The 19,037-nt window shown below is 45.1% G+C and overlaps 1 protein-coding gene and 1 pseudogene across 2 annotated transcripts in view; one reads left to right on the top strand and one right to left on the bottom strand.

Annotated features, from left to right (window-relative positions):
- LOC147463693 (glutathione gamma-glutamylcysteinyltransferase 3-like) overlaps window positions 1-7,015 on the bottom strand; it is an 88,601-nt gene extending 81,586 nt beyond the window's left edge. For both annotated transcript variants that reach the window (XR_015185274.1, XM_086490247.1), the window contains exons 1-2: window positions 6,819-7,015; window positions 6,591-6,747 (exon numbers count right to left, since the gene is read on the bottom strand). Coding sequence is in view for 1 of the 2 variants with exons in the window: in XM_086490247.1 (XP_086346373.1) it covers window positions 6,591-6,747; window positions 6,819-6,893 (232 nt within the window). In the remaining variant the exon portion in view is untranslated. The remainder of the gene's footprint in view (window positions 1-6,590; window positions 6,748-6,818) is intronic.
- A 144-nt stretch (window positions 7,016-7,159) lies between these two features.
- Window positions 7,160-7,706, top strand: LOC147463692 (uncharacterized; annotated as a pseudogene).
- The last annotated feature ends 11,331 nt before the right edge of the window (window positions 7,707-19,037 follow it).

The following is a 19,037-nucleotide window of genomic DNA, read 5'->3' as shown; positions in this document are numbered from 1 at the left end:
AGCTCCTCATGCAGAAGAGGGCTCTCAAGCATTTGTCGCATCTCCTCAATGACGAGACAAGGCATATGTGCCCACACCTGCTCTCTACATGCATTCTTGTGCTCTGACTACAGCTCAGCTGAGAGCAACTCTCAATAAAAGTCAATAGCTACTGCAGGCATGTCCTCAGGCTCTATGGCTACCGTCCCATCTTGTCTCCTCAACTGAAAAACACTGGTTTGTGCATGGTGGGGATCATCTCAAAAAACTCTCCAATAACTTTGTCGCCCGCCTAGGTCCACTGAGATGCTTGTGAGTGGTAGGCAAACTCATGCCGCCGCTCCTCAATGGCGATCAGCTCCTACCGAGCTTGCTGCATCTTGTCCTCAATCGAGGGACTACTTGGGTGTCGCTCCTGCATCCTCTCTAAGGAGGCAATTCCCCGACGTAGTCGCTTCTCCTTCTCTCCAGCTGCTGCAGCCAATCGTGTTGTCGACTTTTAGAAGAAGAAACGACCCCCTGTGTATCCACACTCTCGGTGCACAGCATAACCACATGCTCTTTGAGCTCGGTATCTAGCAAAGTCCTCTCAAGGATGCATACCATAACATTGCCACTCCTCTGCCTGTCGGCCAAAGTACGGATCACTGGTGCGTGATCAGAGAAAGTAGTCCCTGCCAAAATGCATACTGAACCACCCAAGTCACAGAATTAATCACTAGCATAGAAGTGATCTATCCTAGATAGATTCACTCCACCCACTTTGCGGTCAGATCAAGAAAAAGAGAGGTTGTCTGAGGGCCGTGCAAAGCCAGCTTGTTGCCATACATCCAAGATCCTCAAGGTCATACATAGCCATTCCCAAGCGGCCAACTCACTCCCATGTACAGTAGCATGAATGCCCCCAATCTTGTCTGAAGGGTCCTCAAGCATGTTGAAGTCCCCCCCAGTGCACCACTACTCTACATGTGGTAAAGACTCCACAAAATGTGACCAAAATTCAGCCTATGCACTTGCATGGTTGGGCACGTAAAAGTTCAAAAACCCACAAGGTAGCCATGTATCTGCAAAGTGATCCACTAGGCAGGGCCAATTGGGCCCTGCCTGGCACACTGATGCCTCTATCCACAATGGCCTACTGCCATGAATCCGCAATAGTCATACATACACCTCCCTGAATGCCACAAGGCCCAAAAGCAACTGACCAAAAGGTCTCATAGCAACCACGCAAAATCTGTCCACAGTGCCTGATGCGGCTCTCACACAAGTGATGCTCTTGGAGCATAAGCAAATCAATCGCTCCACCCACAAGGCATCTTTGAAGCTCATGTCTGAGTCAACCTCTTTGACGCGAAAATTGAGTCCACCTAAACCTGCACATTCAATAAGACTATCCTCATGGGGTCAGTGAGAGAAAGCCAATGTTCCCATCGCAGCCAATCTCGCAATCTACGGGACACGCTTGGATGGGGAATAATCCACATCCGAGGAGCCTCAAGAAAGCCGTGTTTGGAGTGTCTGTCGGACCTATACCCAAGCAGGGCGAGCAGTCCGTAGAGCTACATCCTCTGTCCAAGAGTCCTCATGAACATATACATAGCAGGGTGCACTCTGAGTGTCTCCAAATAAGTGTACCACAATGTGTCTACATCCTGTTGTATATGGTGGTGTCATAGAGAACTTGGCCAAAGAGTCTGTATCAACTTTGTCACCCGCAAGTCTCCCGTGTGGTGAGAGAACTCGAGAGCCTGAACATGGAGAAGTCCAGCATTGTATGCATTATCTACTCAGTCTGATCCCTGCCACACGCTGTGTCCAAGGCCTCTACCCCTCTGGCTGCTAGAAACTGTACATGGTCACTAAAGCAATCTGCCTCAAGGTCGGGAGAAGAGTCGCCAAAAAACCGTGTAAAGTCATAGTCAAAACCAGCCGGCCGCTGTGTCCAAGGCCTCTACCCCTCTGGCTGCTAGAAACAGTACATGGGAACTGAAGCAATCTGCCTCAAGGTCGGGAGAAGAGTCGCCAAAAACCCGTGTAAAGTCGTAGTCAAGGAAGTCCCACCCGGCGACGCATGTCAAAACTGATCACCGCAAAGGCGACGCTGCACCACCATGGGCGTCCTCAAGTATGGCTACTCCTCTTGCACCAAGCGGCTCGTGAAAAAAGAACTGCCAAGATACCTTCGAGCTGCCAAGGAGTGACCTATCCCCTAGGCCGGCGGAGGGGTATGGGAGGGAGCAGGCGAAGAAGTGGGGGGAGCAGCGGGGGGAATGGGAGAGGCAAAGGGGGCGGGTGGAGGAGGTGAAGATGGAAGCGCGGACGGAGAGGTGGGGATGGTAGGCGGAGGGGGAGGGGGAGGGGTTGTCGATGGCGAAGCTGAGTTGGAGGGGGTATCTACCGGCTCATCCTGCTGTAAAGGGTCGAACAGTTCCCTATGGGCACCCATTACTGCTAGCCTCGTGTAGGTCGACCACCAAGGACGCTAAACTGGCATGTCGTTCCTTGGAGACGACGGCCACGAACCTGCTACCAACCCTCCTCTGCATGGGCACCTACCTCGGACGAGGTACCCGCATGTGCTCCTATGTCTGTTTGTTGAGCCTAGCCAGCCTTAGTAGGCTTGGTTTGTGTCGCTCATCAGGGCCTCCTCCGTGGATAGGCCTTTGCAGGATGGCCCATCTATCTGCAAATGAAGCACTCGTTCAGGAGACCCGAGTACTCCACACTATCTAATCCAACCCCCACTCACCCGAGGCAGAAGGACCACCTTCAGGAGCGTATGTGTGTGTCTAACAATAACCCGCATAGTGGGTAACCCTGTGGCTTAGAGCACCCAAATAGAGACGATCATCATCATGATGCAGAGCACCACATCCGAGGTGCAGGCAGCAGAGTGGAGATGTCCTATGCTCTCTAGATGGCACCCTTGCCATGAGACATGTCCCTCTCACTCCAGATCAATTCTCTTGGTAGGAGGAGATCCCGCCAGAGCCTCGCTTTCTGAAGGCTAGGACAGCCCATGTGGAGGCCGTGTCAGTGGTGTTACGTGCAGCGGAATGATTGTTTGCGCTTTGCCAAGATGAGTGCTCCGAGCTGTGCTCAAGGTTCCTTTTGTTCTTATGGAAGGGAGAGCCTTCCGTTCTTAATGGAAAGTGCTATGATCACAACAAAGTGAATGGACACTGTGCATGCAAGTGTATGAGACTGAGAGATAGAGAGAGAAGAGAGATACGACACCAAAGACGTTGTAAAACCCTCCTCTGAAGGCCCCACTCTCGTCGGCGAGAGTGGTCTACTATTGATTGCACAAAGTGGTACAATGACGATGCAATGGACTGATGCAACCTGGGACTATGTCCGTGATGACAACGGGGATGACGACGACGACTTTTGGGCTGAAATCTGCGGTCTTCTATCTGCTGTCCATAAATACACTATGGCTGAAAATTTGGGACTGTTTCGGTTGGCTGAAAAACGCTGTTTTGGCTGCGTTTTTGAAGGCTGGAAATGACGATATCTTGCACGCATCTAGGGCTGAATCTGCTGCTGTATGGAGTGCTGAAAACGCTGCTGCAAATGCTTCACTTCAGGCTGAAAATGAAAACGCTGGCAGATTTGGGTAGCGCCAGCAAAAACGCTAGGGATCTGGGACGATTGGCGAGGACTGCAAGCTGAAAACGCCAAGGCTTGAAGGGGTGATGATGAAGACCAAAAACGCTAGGCTGATGGGAGAGGAAAACGCCAAGGTTGAGAAGATGCCTGTTGAGCGGAGAGCTCCTGCTGCCTCTTCTGCCATTTAGTGCTAACTTGGGTTTGCTTATATATTTTCTTAGCAAAATTTCCCTACCTACTTTTGTTGGGAAGTCACTTAAAAATAATAAGTGAAAAATGTCAAAAATAGGGAAAATAGGCTAAATGCACTGGAAAAATCCCCTAACTGATTCTAATGGATTCTAATGGGAATACTGATGATCATGCTGTGTGCAACCAGAGGATATGCATCTATGCTAAGTGACTGGGCATGCACGGTCTACAATAGACTCACAAAAGTGCCAGATCACTGCTAAATCTAGACTGACTGGACTGACTGAACCCTGATCATGCTGTAGCTTGTCCACGGACACATAGGGTTGGATGTGTCACGTGACAAGTGGTCTTGTCTCCAGGAGCAGTTGATAGTGTCAGTAGCAGTCGCAGTCATGTCAAATCTATGTCAGACCACGCTTGGTCTTGTATGAGTAGCTTGTTATCAGCATGGAGAGCCTTTCCCAGATCTCTCTCTCTCTCTCTCTCTCTCTCTCTCTCTCTCTCTCTCTCTCTCTCTCTCTCTCTCTCAGATGCCTGTCTCTTTGTACCTCAATGATGTCTCTTCTCCTCGAGTGCCTTGTTCATGTATGTGGCATTGTAGGTGTTCTAGATCAGAGTCAAGAAGGTGTCCACCACATCACAAGCCAATTTTTGTCTTCATTGCATCTTCCGCTATCACTTTTGACAAGAGAACAGGAGAGTCGGCACGGCACGGCACGGCACAGTTCCGAGCCAAGATGCACTAGCCCCAAAGATTGGCACCCCTTTCGGTATTTTTGTATTATTGCTTCGCAACTCTCGAGGGTCCTCTTCTCTAAGACTCTACATCCGGTGTCCCGAGAATGACACCCCAAGGGTCCATAAACACTACAAGGGATGCCCAAAAGCAAAGCCCCAAAAGCATCTGCTCTCAAAAGCTAGCGCCAAAAACTACTAAAATCTGCAATCTTTAATTGTGAAAATTATGTACAGCAATGTTAGCGCAAAACATGAAAATATGTTCCAGAGTTCAAGCTTTTGAGTTTTAGAGTTTAGGCCCCTTGGCCGTGCTTTGTAAGTTCTTCAAGTTGGTGAGGGGTTAGGTTTTTAAACCCTAACCCCTTAAGCCTCTCGGCCACATCTTCAGGATTTAAATCTTGTGGGTTAGTGTCTTTAAACTCTTAACCCTTGTCCTCTCGGCCAGTCCTTCCAATTGGGCATGCCACCTCACCAACTTGTGACATCATATCAATCTTGAACTCAGCAACCTTGTGGTGTAGCTAGCCCTCAAGTAACTCATCCAGCGGGAGGTCCTCAAGAGCAAGGTAGTTGTGACTTATGAGCAAGTCTTTATTGCGTGTTAGAATGACTATGTTTCTCTCTTCATGTAGATTCTTACACATACCCACATCTTGCAATATGAAGACTTTCCTTTCAGTAGGCTAACATAGCATGTAATCCTCTTCACTCTACCCAAGAAAGACAATTTTGTGTTTTTGAATTCCCCTTTATTCTAGAAGCATCTGCCACAAACACGTAGTGATCACTTCAAAAAAACTTTGAAATGTGGCATCAAATCCAAATTTTGGCTATGCAGAAACTTTCACTTGTGCCAAAACATCCATACACACATTTCACCAGCATATATAACTAGAAGAATCCAAGATAATATCATATTCACCTCTAAAGGAAAGTGCAAGGTATAGACTCAAAGTCATCACCCATAAATCTATCTTCACACTGTAAATATTAATGACAAGACATCCATAGTATATAGGCGGTGGAGTCCTAGCTTGTATGGTAGACCCATGTTTCTAAAGCCTGGCAAACGTCATTGGTGGGCCCTATTGATTAGCCATTCATAAACATTGTCTATCCTAGACACATGCACTATGACAAAAAAAAAAGTCCTTGTATCCATGCAATTGATGAAAACATTGTCCAGGGTCATCCACACAAACTGGCTATCTCAACCACATCATGCCTCCTCCATCCGTTCAAAAATTAAGCCATAGATATAAGGCCAAAAGAGAGTAGGAAGAAGCAACACAACCACTTTTTCTTGCAAGTCCTTCTACTTGCATTGCCCTTCATCATTTTGCATATGGACTAGTTTATGGGACTCTCAATTGAGCCCATCAAATTTTTGTGAATCTATTGTTTATGTTCACCCTCTAGATGCTCCTGCTTAAGACTTTTCTCACCTGTACTAAGGCCCTTGGTTGTGGGTTGGGCACCCCCTTCCAAATGCTTTCACTCTTGCTTACGGTTTTTCCCACATGCACTCAAGCCCTTGGTTGTGGGTTGGCCACCCTTTGATTATAGGCACATATAGGGTTTGCACTAGCCATTTTGCCATTTTATATTTTACTCCAGGTTTTGTGAATTTTGTGTGTAGAATATTTTTAGAGGTTTTGCCTGACCCGGAGTCTATATTAGTGTAACCCCTATCCACTATCTGGACATCTTGTATCATTCCACCTCTCGAGTTGTTGAGTTGCCAGCTTCACCTCTCTCTCCCTCTCGTGTTTCCATGTTCGTATTTCTTTTGTGTTGCAATCTCTGACATATATGCATATGAATAACAACATTAGACAAGAAACAAAGGCCCAAAAGCTACCTCCCAAGATTTGTGAAATGGGGAGAGAAAATCAATCATTGGGAACGGAAACGGGCATCAAATTTTATCCGACAATGTCATGCTTTACGTTGTGCTGAAGAAGCAAAATACGTTACTGGACTACTGCTGAAGGTGGATCTTATTGCAAATTTAACTATGCAGTCACAATGCAGTCACTTTAGAAACTAGAGTAAAATTGAAGCACCTTTCCACTTGCGGCCAGGATCGACAGAGAGGGCATTGAGAACAACTGTAAGAGTACTTAGCCCACAATAAGCTGGCTCTGCTTGTGTCTGGAAAGTGCTGATTAGTTTGAAGAATCCATTCATGCAACCTTCTGAGAGGGCTTCCGTAAAGAGTACCTGAAGTAAAAAATGCAGGTTAGAACATGAGCTTTTCCGTAGTCTCGTTCATCTATGTCATTAGAGAGTACCTTCCCTTCCTGAGAAGAAAAGTCAACAGCAGGTGGGCAAGGCAAGACACGCTTGTAGACACCAGCTACGGCCATTGTGAGCGAATGGTTGCTTGATCGGCACGCTCTCCTTTCATCAGCAGCGTGATAGTGGTCCAAGTAGACGTCATTAGACAATAGAGTTCAGTGGAGGACGCGGCCCCTCGTCACTAATTGACACCCTCATTTTTTGCCTGCCCAAAGGGCAAGGCTATAGCGATGCATATTCTTTTTGCTGACTAAAATAGAAAAAAAAAAGAAGTTGTATTTTCATACATCAAAAATGTTGATTGGTCGAAATAAGATAGTGGGCACTCATTTAAATGACTGGTGTGTATTTTTCAAAAACTGGACAGAGTTATATGTTGTTTTATTGGACCGTGGATAGAGAGATAGTGGACATTTATAGGACTTGTGACCGTGCCTCGAAGTCATGAGCCTTCTCTTGTAATGATTTGTAGGGAATTTTGAAAATCGGAAGGAAAGGAAGGGGGCATTGAGCAATCGCCATCATGCCCTCTGTACAGAGTTTGTCTGAAGGTTACGTTTAAAGGTGCTAGCGCAGTGGTTCTCTGTGGCGGGTTCGGCCAAGGAGCAGGGTAGGAGACCCGGCAGCTCCAACCATGGTGTGGCCCTGTGCCCTTGCCATCCGCCCTTATTTTTGGCAAGGAGAGTTGCCGCTTCCCTCACCTCCTTCCGGAGGTTCAATGGCGGCTTCGTGTGCCTAGGCGTGCTGCCAAGGCAGCTCCGTCGATCTTCCTCAGCAGGGGCATGGCCCCCCTAAAGCCTGTTCGCGTTCGGTTAAGGTTGCTGTGGTGGCGGAAGGTGGTCCCAGTTGGTGTGCTAATGATGGGCAAGGAGTCTTGGTGATTGGGGATGGTCGTGGCAGGGTTATCCTTACTGGTGGCCTCCATGGTTCAGTTGTGCATTGATCAATGTGTTGGGGTCTTGCAGGTTGGTTTTTGTTATGCTTATGCTCAGGTTGCAGCTTCTCTTTGTTTGTCTGGGTCGTGTGCTTCTTGGGGTGTAGTGGCAGTCTTCTCAAGGAGGTGGCACACATGGCAATCCTGTTAGTTCCTGTATCGAGTTTATGTACTATGGTAGCTCCTTTGTAAAGGTTATGGGCTTCCTTGTAAAAAGCCCCCAATGTATGGATTGTTACTGGTATGCTCTACTTGGATCTTGGTGCACCCATGGCTCGTTATGAGCATAGGCTATATGTATTTTTGTTATGCAGGGATAGGGCCATGCAGGGATAGGGTGATGACGAGCTAGGGTTGCAACGGCTCAATCCATATTCATTCTCTCTCTCTCTCTCTCTCTCTCTCTCTCTCTCTCTCTCTCTCTCTCTCTCTCTCAGCATGCAGATGCCTTGCGGTCATGTCGCAGAAGCAAAATGCAGTAACAGAAAAATTATGAGTTGCAATGCAAAGGTACACCAAACTTTGCCATGTGGTCACATTCAGGTGGTGGTATGCAGTCTAGCGGAACATATCTCCTCAATACAATGCCGTTCAATGGTCGATGTGAACTTGTTGTGCGGCCATAAAGCTACTATACAATGCCATCGACTAACCTCAGGATTGTGGAAGTCTTGCTCCTACCCTTGCTCTCATAAGCTGCCTTGTTGGGCATAGCTGCAGTGGTACGTGTGCAAGGTGCCAAGTTGAGCAGCATGTGAGCATTTGCAACCACCCATGTGCAATTCCCTTGCCCTGTTTCCACAAATGCAAGTCGCCATGTGGTGCACCATGCAAGCCCTGTGGCCTCAAGAAACCATGCCTTAATCGTTGTGTGCATGAGCTTTGTGCCCATACTTGTGAGAAACCTTGTGTCCCATGCTTACTGCCATGTCCTTGGATGTGTGAACACTATTCTTGTAGTCTTCCTTGCAGTTCTATATGCACAAGGCCTCGATGTGACACACCTTGCGGCAAAGCTCTAAAATGTGGTCATCCTTGTATTGGGATGTGTAGTGAGCCGTGCCCCGCGAAGTGTCGGATATGTGACCCAAACACTCTTGAGATGTTCACAAGCCAATAAATTGGGAAACTACCATCCTATACCCTCTTTGTGCAGCTTGTAGATTGCGGTCACATTTGCGTGGTGAGAAAGCTTGACAGCTACATGGATGGACCTAATCCGCAGAAGAATTGGTAGGTGTTTTATGGCTTTGAGATGACTAACAAACTTTGCATTTAATGAGTGCAGGCAACGGAGTGTGACAGTGCTATTGCATACATGATATCTTCCTCCAGTGTCTGCATGGTGTAATTCCATTTTTGTATCTGTACTTCTGTGGTAAAAAAATTACAGTTGATATTCATCTCATTTTGAATGTTTGGATATCAATCTGACATGTCTTGGAATTATCCAATTCGCTAAAGTATGGTGATTGATCACACTTGAGAGAGAGAGAGAGAGAGAGAGAGAGAGAGAGAGAGAGAGAGATTGGCTTTACCTTGGGGGGCACAAGAAGGGAGAGGAGGAATTGAAGCATCATGAATCGATGACCATATCGCCTTGTTGATGTAATTTGATGTATGTCAGCTCATTAGAAGAGCCTTTAAATTAGGCTTGATTACATGCAAAGGTATGGAGTTTTGATGTAACATAGGCAAATCCTAGAGGTTCATTTTTTCTGCATGCTTCCAATTCTTGATAAAGTATTAACATTTGCAATTGTGTGTGTGTGTGTGTGTGTGTGTGTGTGTGTGTGTGTGTGAGAGAGAGAGAGAGAGAGAGAGCCCGGGGGATGCTTCTCTCGCTGTTCCTGCTTCAATGAACTAGACCAGAACAGAACGGCATGAGCTCCATATCGTGAGGTTACTTACATTCTTAGCTCTCTCATCATGCTTTGATAAGCAATCACGAACAATCTCCCATTCTCACTACACCTTCACCTGATGTGAAGCAACATATATATAAATATATATATATATATATATATATATATATATATATATATATATATATATATATATATATATATATATATATAGGAAAAATTACCAAAATACTCCTTTAATTTGTGCAAATTCCCATAATACTCAAATTTCAAAATTTCCAGACATGCCCTTGTGCGTTATTTTCTAATCTTTATTCCTTTTTGACAAATGAGATCCGATTTTGAGTGCTTGCCATTGCTAGGGATGTAATTTGCCACAAATTACCTCCAAAAAAAGACAATTTATACCTAAAAATAATGAAGCAAATCATCTCCAAAGCCTACAAAGCCAACTCAAATTCTAGATATGCATCTTGATTTGATAGACGATCATTCTTCTTATGAAAAGCTACAATTTTTTATTTTATTTTTGAGAAATTTGATCTCACAACGAAGAGTGTCTTGGATAATTTGGAAAATTTGAAGGGCATTTTGGGAATTAATGCAAAAATATCGGGGGTACTTTGGGAACATTTAAAATTTGAAAGGTATTTTGAGAATTTTAACAAATTAGAGGGGTATTTTGGTAATTTTCCCAAATCTCTCTCTCTCTCTCTCTCTCTCTCTCTCTCTCATTTTCACGAGGACGCACCACATCTCACTTTCCCTCTCCTTTATTTTCTATTTTGTCAACCTCTCACTATCTCTCACTCATTTTTAGGAGGACGCACCACATCTCACTTTCCCTCTCGTTTATTTTCTATTTTGTCAAACATTAGTCTATATGAAGATATGAAAGATTATGATTATGATACTCTATTATTTTGGAAGTTGAGCAACATCGTTAAACTGAAAAAAATTGTACTTGATTTGGTGTAGATATATATTACCAATGGCAGGCCTTGTGATTTTATCACTTGTTTTAGAGGGGATCTACAATTGAAAATCGGCATCGCTTTTCGGCGAAAATCACAGTCGTTCATCGCAAATGTGAACTTGATGTAAACTAGATGTAAACTCGAACAAATGTGAACTCGTTGTGAACTTGCATGTAAACTAGATGTAAACTCGAAGTAAACTTAGTGTGAACTAAGATCGTGACGGGCAGCTAGGACTACACAATATAATGCAATCATTATGCATGCCTTTCAAAACGCGCGCAATAGTGTAGCGGTAAAGCAATGGCATTGGGAGGGGGAGGTTCTGAGGTCGAATCCCATCACCACACACCCTCCTTTTTTCCTCCATATGAATCGAACGACCCACAATTAACAATCATCTGGGACTGTAGATCCCCTCTTAAAAATGAGGGTGTCACTTAGAGACGTGGGACGAGGCCCCATTAAATCTCCTTCCAACTTAAAAGCCTTTAACTTCTAAGGATCCTCAATTTACCAAATTTCTCCAATTTACATTTTGCCTGCCCCAAATTTGCCAAATAATTGGGCAGCTTGAGCGGCATCTGTAAATTCAGGGCTCCAGATCCACGGCCTCGGTGTCGTCAAATGCACCTTGATCCACACAATCAGGCTGCCAAGCGAAGGCCGCAGGGGGGGTGGGGGACGTGTCCAATAGATAGTCTACACACATGTACCTAGGCAGTCGATTGAAAGGGGGATGGTATCTTGCCCTCGATCGACCACAGGTAGACGCACATGCACAGCTTGAACCTTCGACAAGCTCCAATTGAAGATGGCGGGACTGCACTCCCACAAAATCAGGAACTTTATGTGGGTGAGATGCAAGCTTCCATCGTAAACGATAGGCTACCTGTGTCAAACGGTTAGTATGGAGTTGTGACATTCCGATAGCAACGGTGGAGAAGACGGTGAAGGAGTGCATGGGTGTGCGGACGTGTTGGTGGGCCTGCAATGCTTTTTGACCGGGAGTAGACCTCAACGATGTGCATGTGCGCACCCTAAGAGAGGAGGTTGGGCAATGAGCTGGCGGCAAAAAACTCGCATTCTTTCTTCCACCTCTCCCTTCATTCGCGAGAGAGCCAAGGGGGGGGGGGGGGGGAGCTTTATAAGATTTATTTTTGAAAGTCATATTTATGTCCAATGGATTGGTTTTAGTTTCCTACTTGAAAAGTTACACTACAAACTAAGATATATGAGCAGTTTATGGTATGCATCATAAAACTTTCCACGCTTTTGGCCTATTGAAGATTTACCGTCCGTTGGTCAAACATCACCACAAGGATAATTGATTTATAGGTCAACATTGAACTTTAGGAACGTTTGCTTAATCCATGCTAGAGAACAAGATTGCACCATGATTATTATTTTTTTAAGCAAAACTCACAATTGTGAGTGAATTATATTAATCAACCCAAATAATTACAAGGTCTTGTCATGCTCCTGTTGAGCCATGACATCATCCAAGGACCATAATGATATCGGCTATTAGGGCAGCCATCCCAACCAGCTCGTCCCATTATCATTGATACATAAGGTCCATTATCATGTTCTTCTGAGATCTTTTAATTATCGATAACCACAATTTTCCCACATCCTAGGCATGCCCTCTACTGACAACAAGGCACAAGTAGTCCTAGACCAATCCTCCAAGTGTTGCTTGCACCCGAGCGTCCATATTAGCACTTTGCTTTCTTGTATAATTTCTGCGAAGCTTGCCACCTCAAGACCTCCTTCAAACACACGGCGGTTCCTTGTCCGCCATACATTATATAAGAAGAAGTACCTGACGATTTGAGTGCTGATGAGGATGGCAGGACCACCTGAATTCTTCCCTCCAAGGAGCAGATAGTCTTGTAAAAACCATTTTTACTTCGTTAGCGTAGGAGCCAATTTCAAATCCTTGGCCTCTCCTTAACCCACGTGGCTCCTCTCCCCCTTATTTTTACAAGCTTGCTTTATTTGCCAAATTAGACTATCCTTCGGGCAGGGTGTTTTTACTTCGTTAGCGTAGGAGCCAATTTCAAATCCTTGGCCTCTCCTTAACCCACGTGGCTCCTCTCCCCATTATTTTTACAAGCTTGCTTTATTAATTGCAGGAGGTAGTCGCAATCGCAGCATGTCGTGTTGCAAGTCTGTGCGCCAGGGTACAAGACGCCCCTTCATGGGCTAGTTCCATCAGTGCCTTGCGAAGGCTGTTTTATGTTGAGAATTGGCCCAACAAGGAGGCTGTGAGTTGTGCACTGTCAAGTAGGTTCAGGGAGCAGATTTAGCGCAGCAAGACATTAGCCTCTCACTCTCATTTGTCGAGCTTTGGTGCCTACATTGGGTTGCGGTACTGCTCTCTAGGGGAGCTGTAACGCAGCAGGGTTGATTATAGTAGGGTTTTACAATCAAATTGTTGAGCAAGCCATGAAGAAAGGCCTTTCCTTCGCACCTGATGGGCATCCTTTCTAGGATGTATTCGCTAAGTGATATGCCCAACATGGCTATGGCAAGGAAGCATTAAGATATTTTCACCAAATGTGAAGTTAAGTTCTTTCTTCACAGCTAAGATGTTTTCACTAGATATGCACAAGATAGGGGCGGGTCCAAAAAGCTCTTATCTGCTTTTAGCAGATGCAAAGCGAGGGTGTCTCCCCACTTGCAATCACTTATGCATGCATCTTGAATGCATGTCTCTCTACACAAGATGCTAATGCAAGGAAGCTCTAAGCTATTTTAATTAAACACGAAGTGAGGTTTCTCACTAAATGTAACATTTAATGGCCTAATAACTTATGTGTAGCGGAAATTAGCATGAACATAGTGGGCATTTCATTAGAATAGATTCCTAATGAGAATTACAAGAGTGCTTGGGTGGAGAGAGCAACAAATAGCATAACACCTAGTTAGATAGCATCAACAATACTTTCAAAAGAGAGAGAAATTAAGCTATTGACAACAGTTGAGGACCGGATTTGCATGGAGCAGGTCCCCCCTCCAAAAGGCTTTGTATTATGGTTTCTCCCATCAAGAGAGACATTGTACAATACAATTCTTTGTGTTCCTTCAAGACTAGCTAGTGCAATGAAGATGGAAGCTTCATGCACTAAGCAAAATACTTAATCAAACACAACTTGAATTATCCCCGTTCTCAGACCCAAGACCTCACACACCTTCGAAGATGGTGAGAGCTAGCAGGGTATGAGAGTAGATTGAGAGGAAGAAGGAGTATCTTACGAGAAAGATGTACATCTCCTCACATAATCACTCATATTAGCATAGCTTAGCTTAGTAATTAGCTTGGTAGAGAAGATGAGCATGCATTGAAGCTTGGCTCTTGGTTAGATTTGCATCCACATGCCAAGAGAGTGTTGATGTAGGCTTCTATCTCACAAGCTTGGAGTAGGTGATGAGCTCTCCATTAAAGCTTGGGAGGAGATAGAGTATTCTTTCTTCACACATGGTCCAGTGTGAGTGTGTGTGTGTCAATGCCAAGCAAAAATCAGCCCCCTCTCTCTCTTGGGCGAGCCCTTCCTGCTAAATTGGTCTGGCTTTTGCCTCATTGGACCTCCCCAAGTCAAGCCGATGGGTGTTAAGCAGCACAAGTGATAGCCTTCTGACATGTGTCCCCCTTTCCCCTTTTGTGAGAGCTTTAGGTAATTAAATAATTAAACTAAACTCTCATTGGACCCCTTTGCCTCCTGGCCAATAGGAATCAGGCAAGCCATTGGGCTCCTGAATGTTCATTGGACCCCTTGGGAGACTGCCCAATAGTCTTCTAGGAGACTTAATTCTCATTGGTTTCTTTTAATAAATGTTTTTAAATTAATTAAACTAGATTTACTCTAGCTTAATTCTCATTGGTCCACTTCAAGGGTCTTCCAATAGGAATTGGGCACACCTTGTGGGCATCTGGCCTAGGGAGCTGACATGTGTCCCTAATTCCCTTTGTGTAAAGGGAGCCTGTGTGTGTGTGTGTGTGTGTGTGGCTTTCTCTCTCATCCCCTACTAAATGGGCTCACCCCCTCCTTTGTAGGCTTTGAAGAAGACTTTTGTACACACACTAAGCATCCAATTTTCCCTAGGGTTGACCTTTGGACACAACCTTTGAATTTTGGAACCTTAGCATTTTGGAAGTCTTAATGGGCTGAACCTTAGGGTCTTTTTAGCCCATTGTTGCACATGGCTCTTTTGCAGATGGACCCCCCTTTGGATCCCTATTTTCCCTCCTTTGGATCCCTACTGTGGCCGGTCTGCTAGCTTAACCAATATTCTAGCTTTTTTCTCCCCTGGTACCTCCCCACATTAAATGATCAGTTTAATATGAGAAAATCATTTAGGAGAATTAGATATTGATTATTATGACACTAAATGAGGTGACTGGTCTCTTGGAGTGCTCTTATAAGAGGATATGCCCAGCAAGGGTTGACCGAGGAAGCTCATAAGTGTTTTTGTTGGGATGCAACACGAGGGCAATTCCCCACAACAATTTTCTCTCTCAGTGTGCTCATTGCATGGATTGTTGCTCAACGGCTCTTGGAAACATGTTGTGCTTGCCAATTCTTTGGCTCATATGTGTTGTGCTACCCTTGCTCAACATGTATGCCAAATGTGGGACGCCATGGAGCCCTGGGCTGTTTCCAACAGATGCAAAGTGAGGGCACCTCTCCAAATGTAATCACCTATGCTTTCGTCTTGAAGGCATGTGACACTGCCTTGATGTCCGAAATGTCGTGGCTTCAAGTGCATCTGATTGCGGGATATACCCAACAGTGAGACAGGACCAGGGAGCTCTAGCTGGCTTGCTATTTTCAAGATGCAAAGTGAGGACATTTCTCCTGATGTAATCACCTATGAAAGCATGTGGCACTACGTAGGAGCAATGATCACGTATGTGAAATGTGTTGTTCTTGGGAAAGCACCAAAGAGTGCTTGAGGAGCTTTCTATCTGGAATGTCGTCTCTTCGAACGCACTAATTGCGGGATATGCTTAACATAGAACGCTCTGAGCTGTTTTCAGCAAATACAAATTGAGCATCTCTCTTCAGTTGTGCAATCACCTATGCTTGCATCTTAACGGCATGTTGCAATTTGGAAGACGCTAGGATGGACAGAAGAACTCACTATGATATAGTTAGTAAGGGGCTGTTGAAAAAAAATGTTATGGTTGGCACTGCCTTGGTCGACATGTATGAAATTACCTACACTTGTATCTTGAAGGCATGTGGCGTTACGTAAGACGCTGATATGGGCAAAAGAATTATTGATGATATTTTCAGTCAAGGGCTGTTGAAGAAAGAAGTCATGCTTGTATGCTTTTGGCACTGCCTTGGTTGTATGTATGCCAAATGTGGTGCACTACAGGATATACCCAAGTATTTTTGTTGGGATGCAACACGAGGGCAATTCCCCACAACAATTGTCTCTCTCAGTGTGCTCATTGCATAGATTGTTGCTCAATAGCTCTTGGAAACATGTTGTGCTTGCCAATTCTTTGGCTCATATGTGTCGTGCTGCCCTTGGTCAACATGTATGCCAAATGTGGGACGCCATGGAGCCCTGGGCTGTTTCCAACATATGCACAGTGAGGGCACCTCTCCAAATGCAATTACCTACGCTTTCACCTGAAAGGCATGTGACACTGCCTTGATGTCCGGAATGTTGTGTCTGCAAGTGCATCTGATTGCGGGATATGCCCAACAGTGAGACAGGACCAGGGAGCTCTGGCTGGTTGGCTATTTTCAAGATGCAAAGTGAGGACATTTCTCCTGATGTAATCACCTATGAAAGCATGTGGCACTGCGTAGGAGCAATGATCATGTATGCGAAATGTGTTGTTCTTGGGAAAGCACCAAAGAGTGCTTGAGGAGCTATCTGTCCGGAATGTCATCTCTTCAACCGCATTGATTGCGGGATATGCTTAACATAGAACGCTCTGGGCTGTTTTCAGCAAATACGAATTGAGCATCTCTCTTCAGATGTGCAATCACCTACGCTTGCATCTTGAAGGCAAGTTACAATTTGAAAGACGCTAGGACGGACAGAAGAACTCACGATGATATCGTTAATCAGGGGTTGTTGAAAGAAAATGTTATGGTTGGCACTGCCTTGGTCGACATGTATGAAATTACCTACACCTGTATCTTGAAGGCATGTGGCGTTACGCAAGACGTTGATATGGGAAAATGAGTTATTGATTATATTTTCAGTCAAGGGTTGTTGAAGAAAGAAGTCATGCTTGTATGCTTTTTGACGGTGATACTGACAAGAAAATTCACAATTATATTGTTAGTCAGAGGCTCTTGGAAAATATTGTTGTGCTTGGCACTGCCTTGGTTGATATGTATGCCAAATGTGGTGCACTACAGGATATACCCAACATGGCTATGGCAATAACGAAGTAATCAAATTTTTCACCAAATGCAAAAGAAAGGCGCTTTTTCATGGCTAGGATGTTTTCATGAGATATACACAACATGCATGTGGCAACGAAGCATCGAGATGTTTTTAGCAAATGCGAAGGAAAGGCCTTCCTTCAAATGCAATCACCTATGCAATAATGGGCTATTGTGGGGCTGTTGCAGAAACATTTTGTGCTTGGCAATGTGGCAAGCTTCATGGGTCCAAAACACTACTTGACAACATGGACTATGGTGTTAGCAGGTTATGCACATGCAGGACGAGATTGATTTGTTCTATGATGTTGTCAACTTTCCAAACTTCAGTCTGGAACTAATCAGAACAAGAGTACATATAGTGCAGATGGCAGAAATAATCTGGTTTGAACTCTTTACACCAGTTGATGTTGATCGCCTACTGTTAATGTGCCTTTCACAGCTGAGCACCATCCTTCTTGCTTCCACCAGATTTGGACGTATGAAGCGACGAGTGAATTTTTCTAGGCTCTAATTTGGCACAAGCTAAACTATAAGAATTCCCGCTTCTTCCTAAAGTTCCTCCACCCAAATAGTCACACGCATATCTCCTTCATCCTCCATGGGATGTCGTCTCTTGCAGCGGGTTAAAAGCAGGAGCCAATTTCAAATCCCTGGCCTCTCCTTAACCCACGTGGCTCCTCTCCCCATTATTTTTACAAGCTTGCTTTATAAATTGCAGGAGGTAGTCACAATCACAGCATGTCGTGTTGCAAGTTTGTGCGCCAGGGTACAAGACGCCCCTTCATGGGCTAGTTCCATTAGTGCCCTGCGAAGGCTGTTTTATGCTGCGAAGTGGCCCAACAAGGAGGTTGTGAGTTGTGCATTGTCAAGTAGGTTCAGGGAGCAGATTCAACACAGCAAGACATTAGCCTCTCACTCTCATTTGTTTCGAGCTTTGGTGCCCGCATTGGGTTGTGGTACTGCTCCCTCTCATTGAGGGTCACGTTGGCATTCTTCTTGGGGGAGCTGTAATGCAGCAGGGTTGATTATAGCAGGGTTTTACAAGCAAATTGTTGAGCAAGCCATGAAGAAAAGCCTTTCCTTCGCACTTGATGGGAGTCCTTTCTAGGATGTATTCGCTGCAGGATATGCCCAACATGGCTATGGCAAGGAAGCATTAAGATGTTTTCTCCAAATGTGAAGGAAAACCCTTTCTTCGCAGCTAAGATGTTTTCACTAGATATGCACAAGATAGGGGCGGGTCCAAAAAGCTCTTATCTGCTTTTTGCATATGCGAAGCAAGGGCGTCTCCCCAGTTGCAATCACTAATGCATGCATCTTGAATGCATGCCTCTCTACACAAGATGCTGATGCAAGGAAGCTCTAAGCTATTTTAATTAGACACGAAGTGAGGTTTCTCTCTAAATGAGGTGACAGATCTCTCGGAGTGCTCTTATAAGAGGATATGCCCAGCAAGGGTTGACCGAGGAAGCTCAAAAGTATTTTTGTTGGGATGCAACATGAGGGCAATTCCCCACAACAATTGTCTCCCTCAGTGTGCTCATTGCATGGATTGTTGCTCAATGGCTCTTGGAAACATGTTGTGCTTGCCAATTCTTTGGCTCATATGTGTTGTGCTGCCCTTGGTCAACATGTATGCCAAATGTGGGACGCCATGAAGCCCTGGGCTGTTTCCAACAAATGCAAAGTGAGGGCACCTCTCCAAATGCAATCACCTACGTTTTCATCTTGAAGGCATGTGACACTGCCTTGATGTCCGAAATGTCGTGGCTTCAAGTGCATCTGATTGCGGGATATGCCCAACAGTGAGACAGGACCAGGGGGCTCTGGCTGGCTAGGGAGCTATGGTTGGTTGTCTATTTTCAAGATGCAAAGTGAGGACATTTCTCCTGATGTAATCACCTATGAAAGCATGTGGCACTGCGTAGGAGCAATGATCACATATGCGAAATGTGTTGTTCTTGGGAAAGCACCAAAGAGTGCTTGAGGAGCTCTCTGTCCGGAATGTCGTCTC

Source organism: Adiantum capillus-veneris, chromosome 2, assembly GCF_014529385.1.
Source record: "Adiantum capillus-veneris isolate H3 chromosome 2, ASM1452938v2, whole genome shotgun sequence".
Lineage (NCBI taxonomy): Eukaryota > Viridiplantae > Streptophyta > Polypodiopsida > Polypodiales > Pteridaceae > Adiantum > Adiantum capillus-veneris.
The sequence above is the reverse complement of the archived record's forward strand: the minus strand, read 5'-3'. Positions and strand labels throughout refer to the sequence as shown.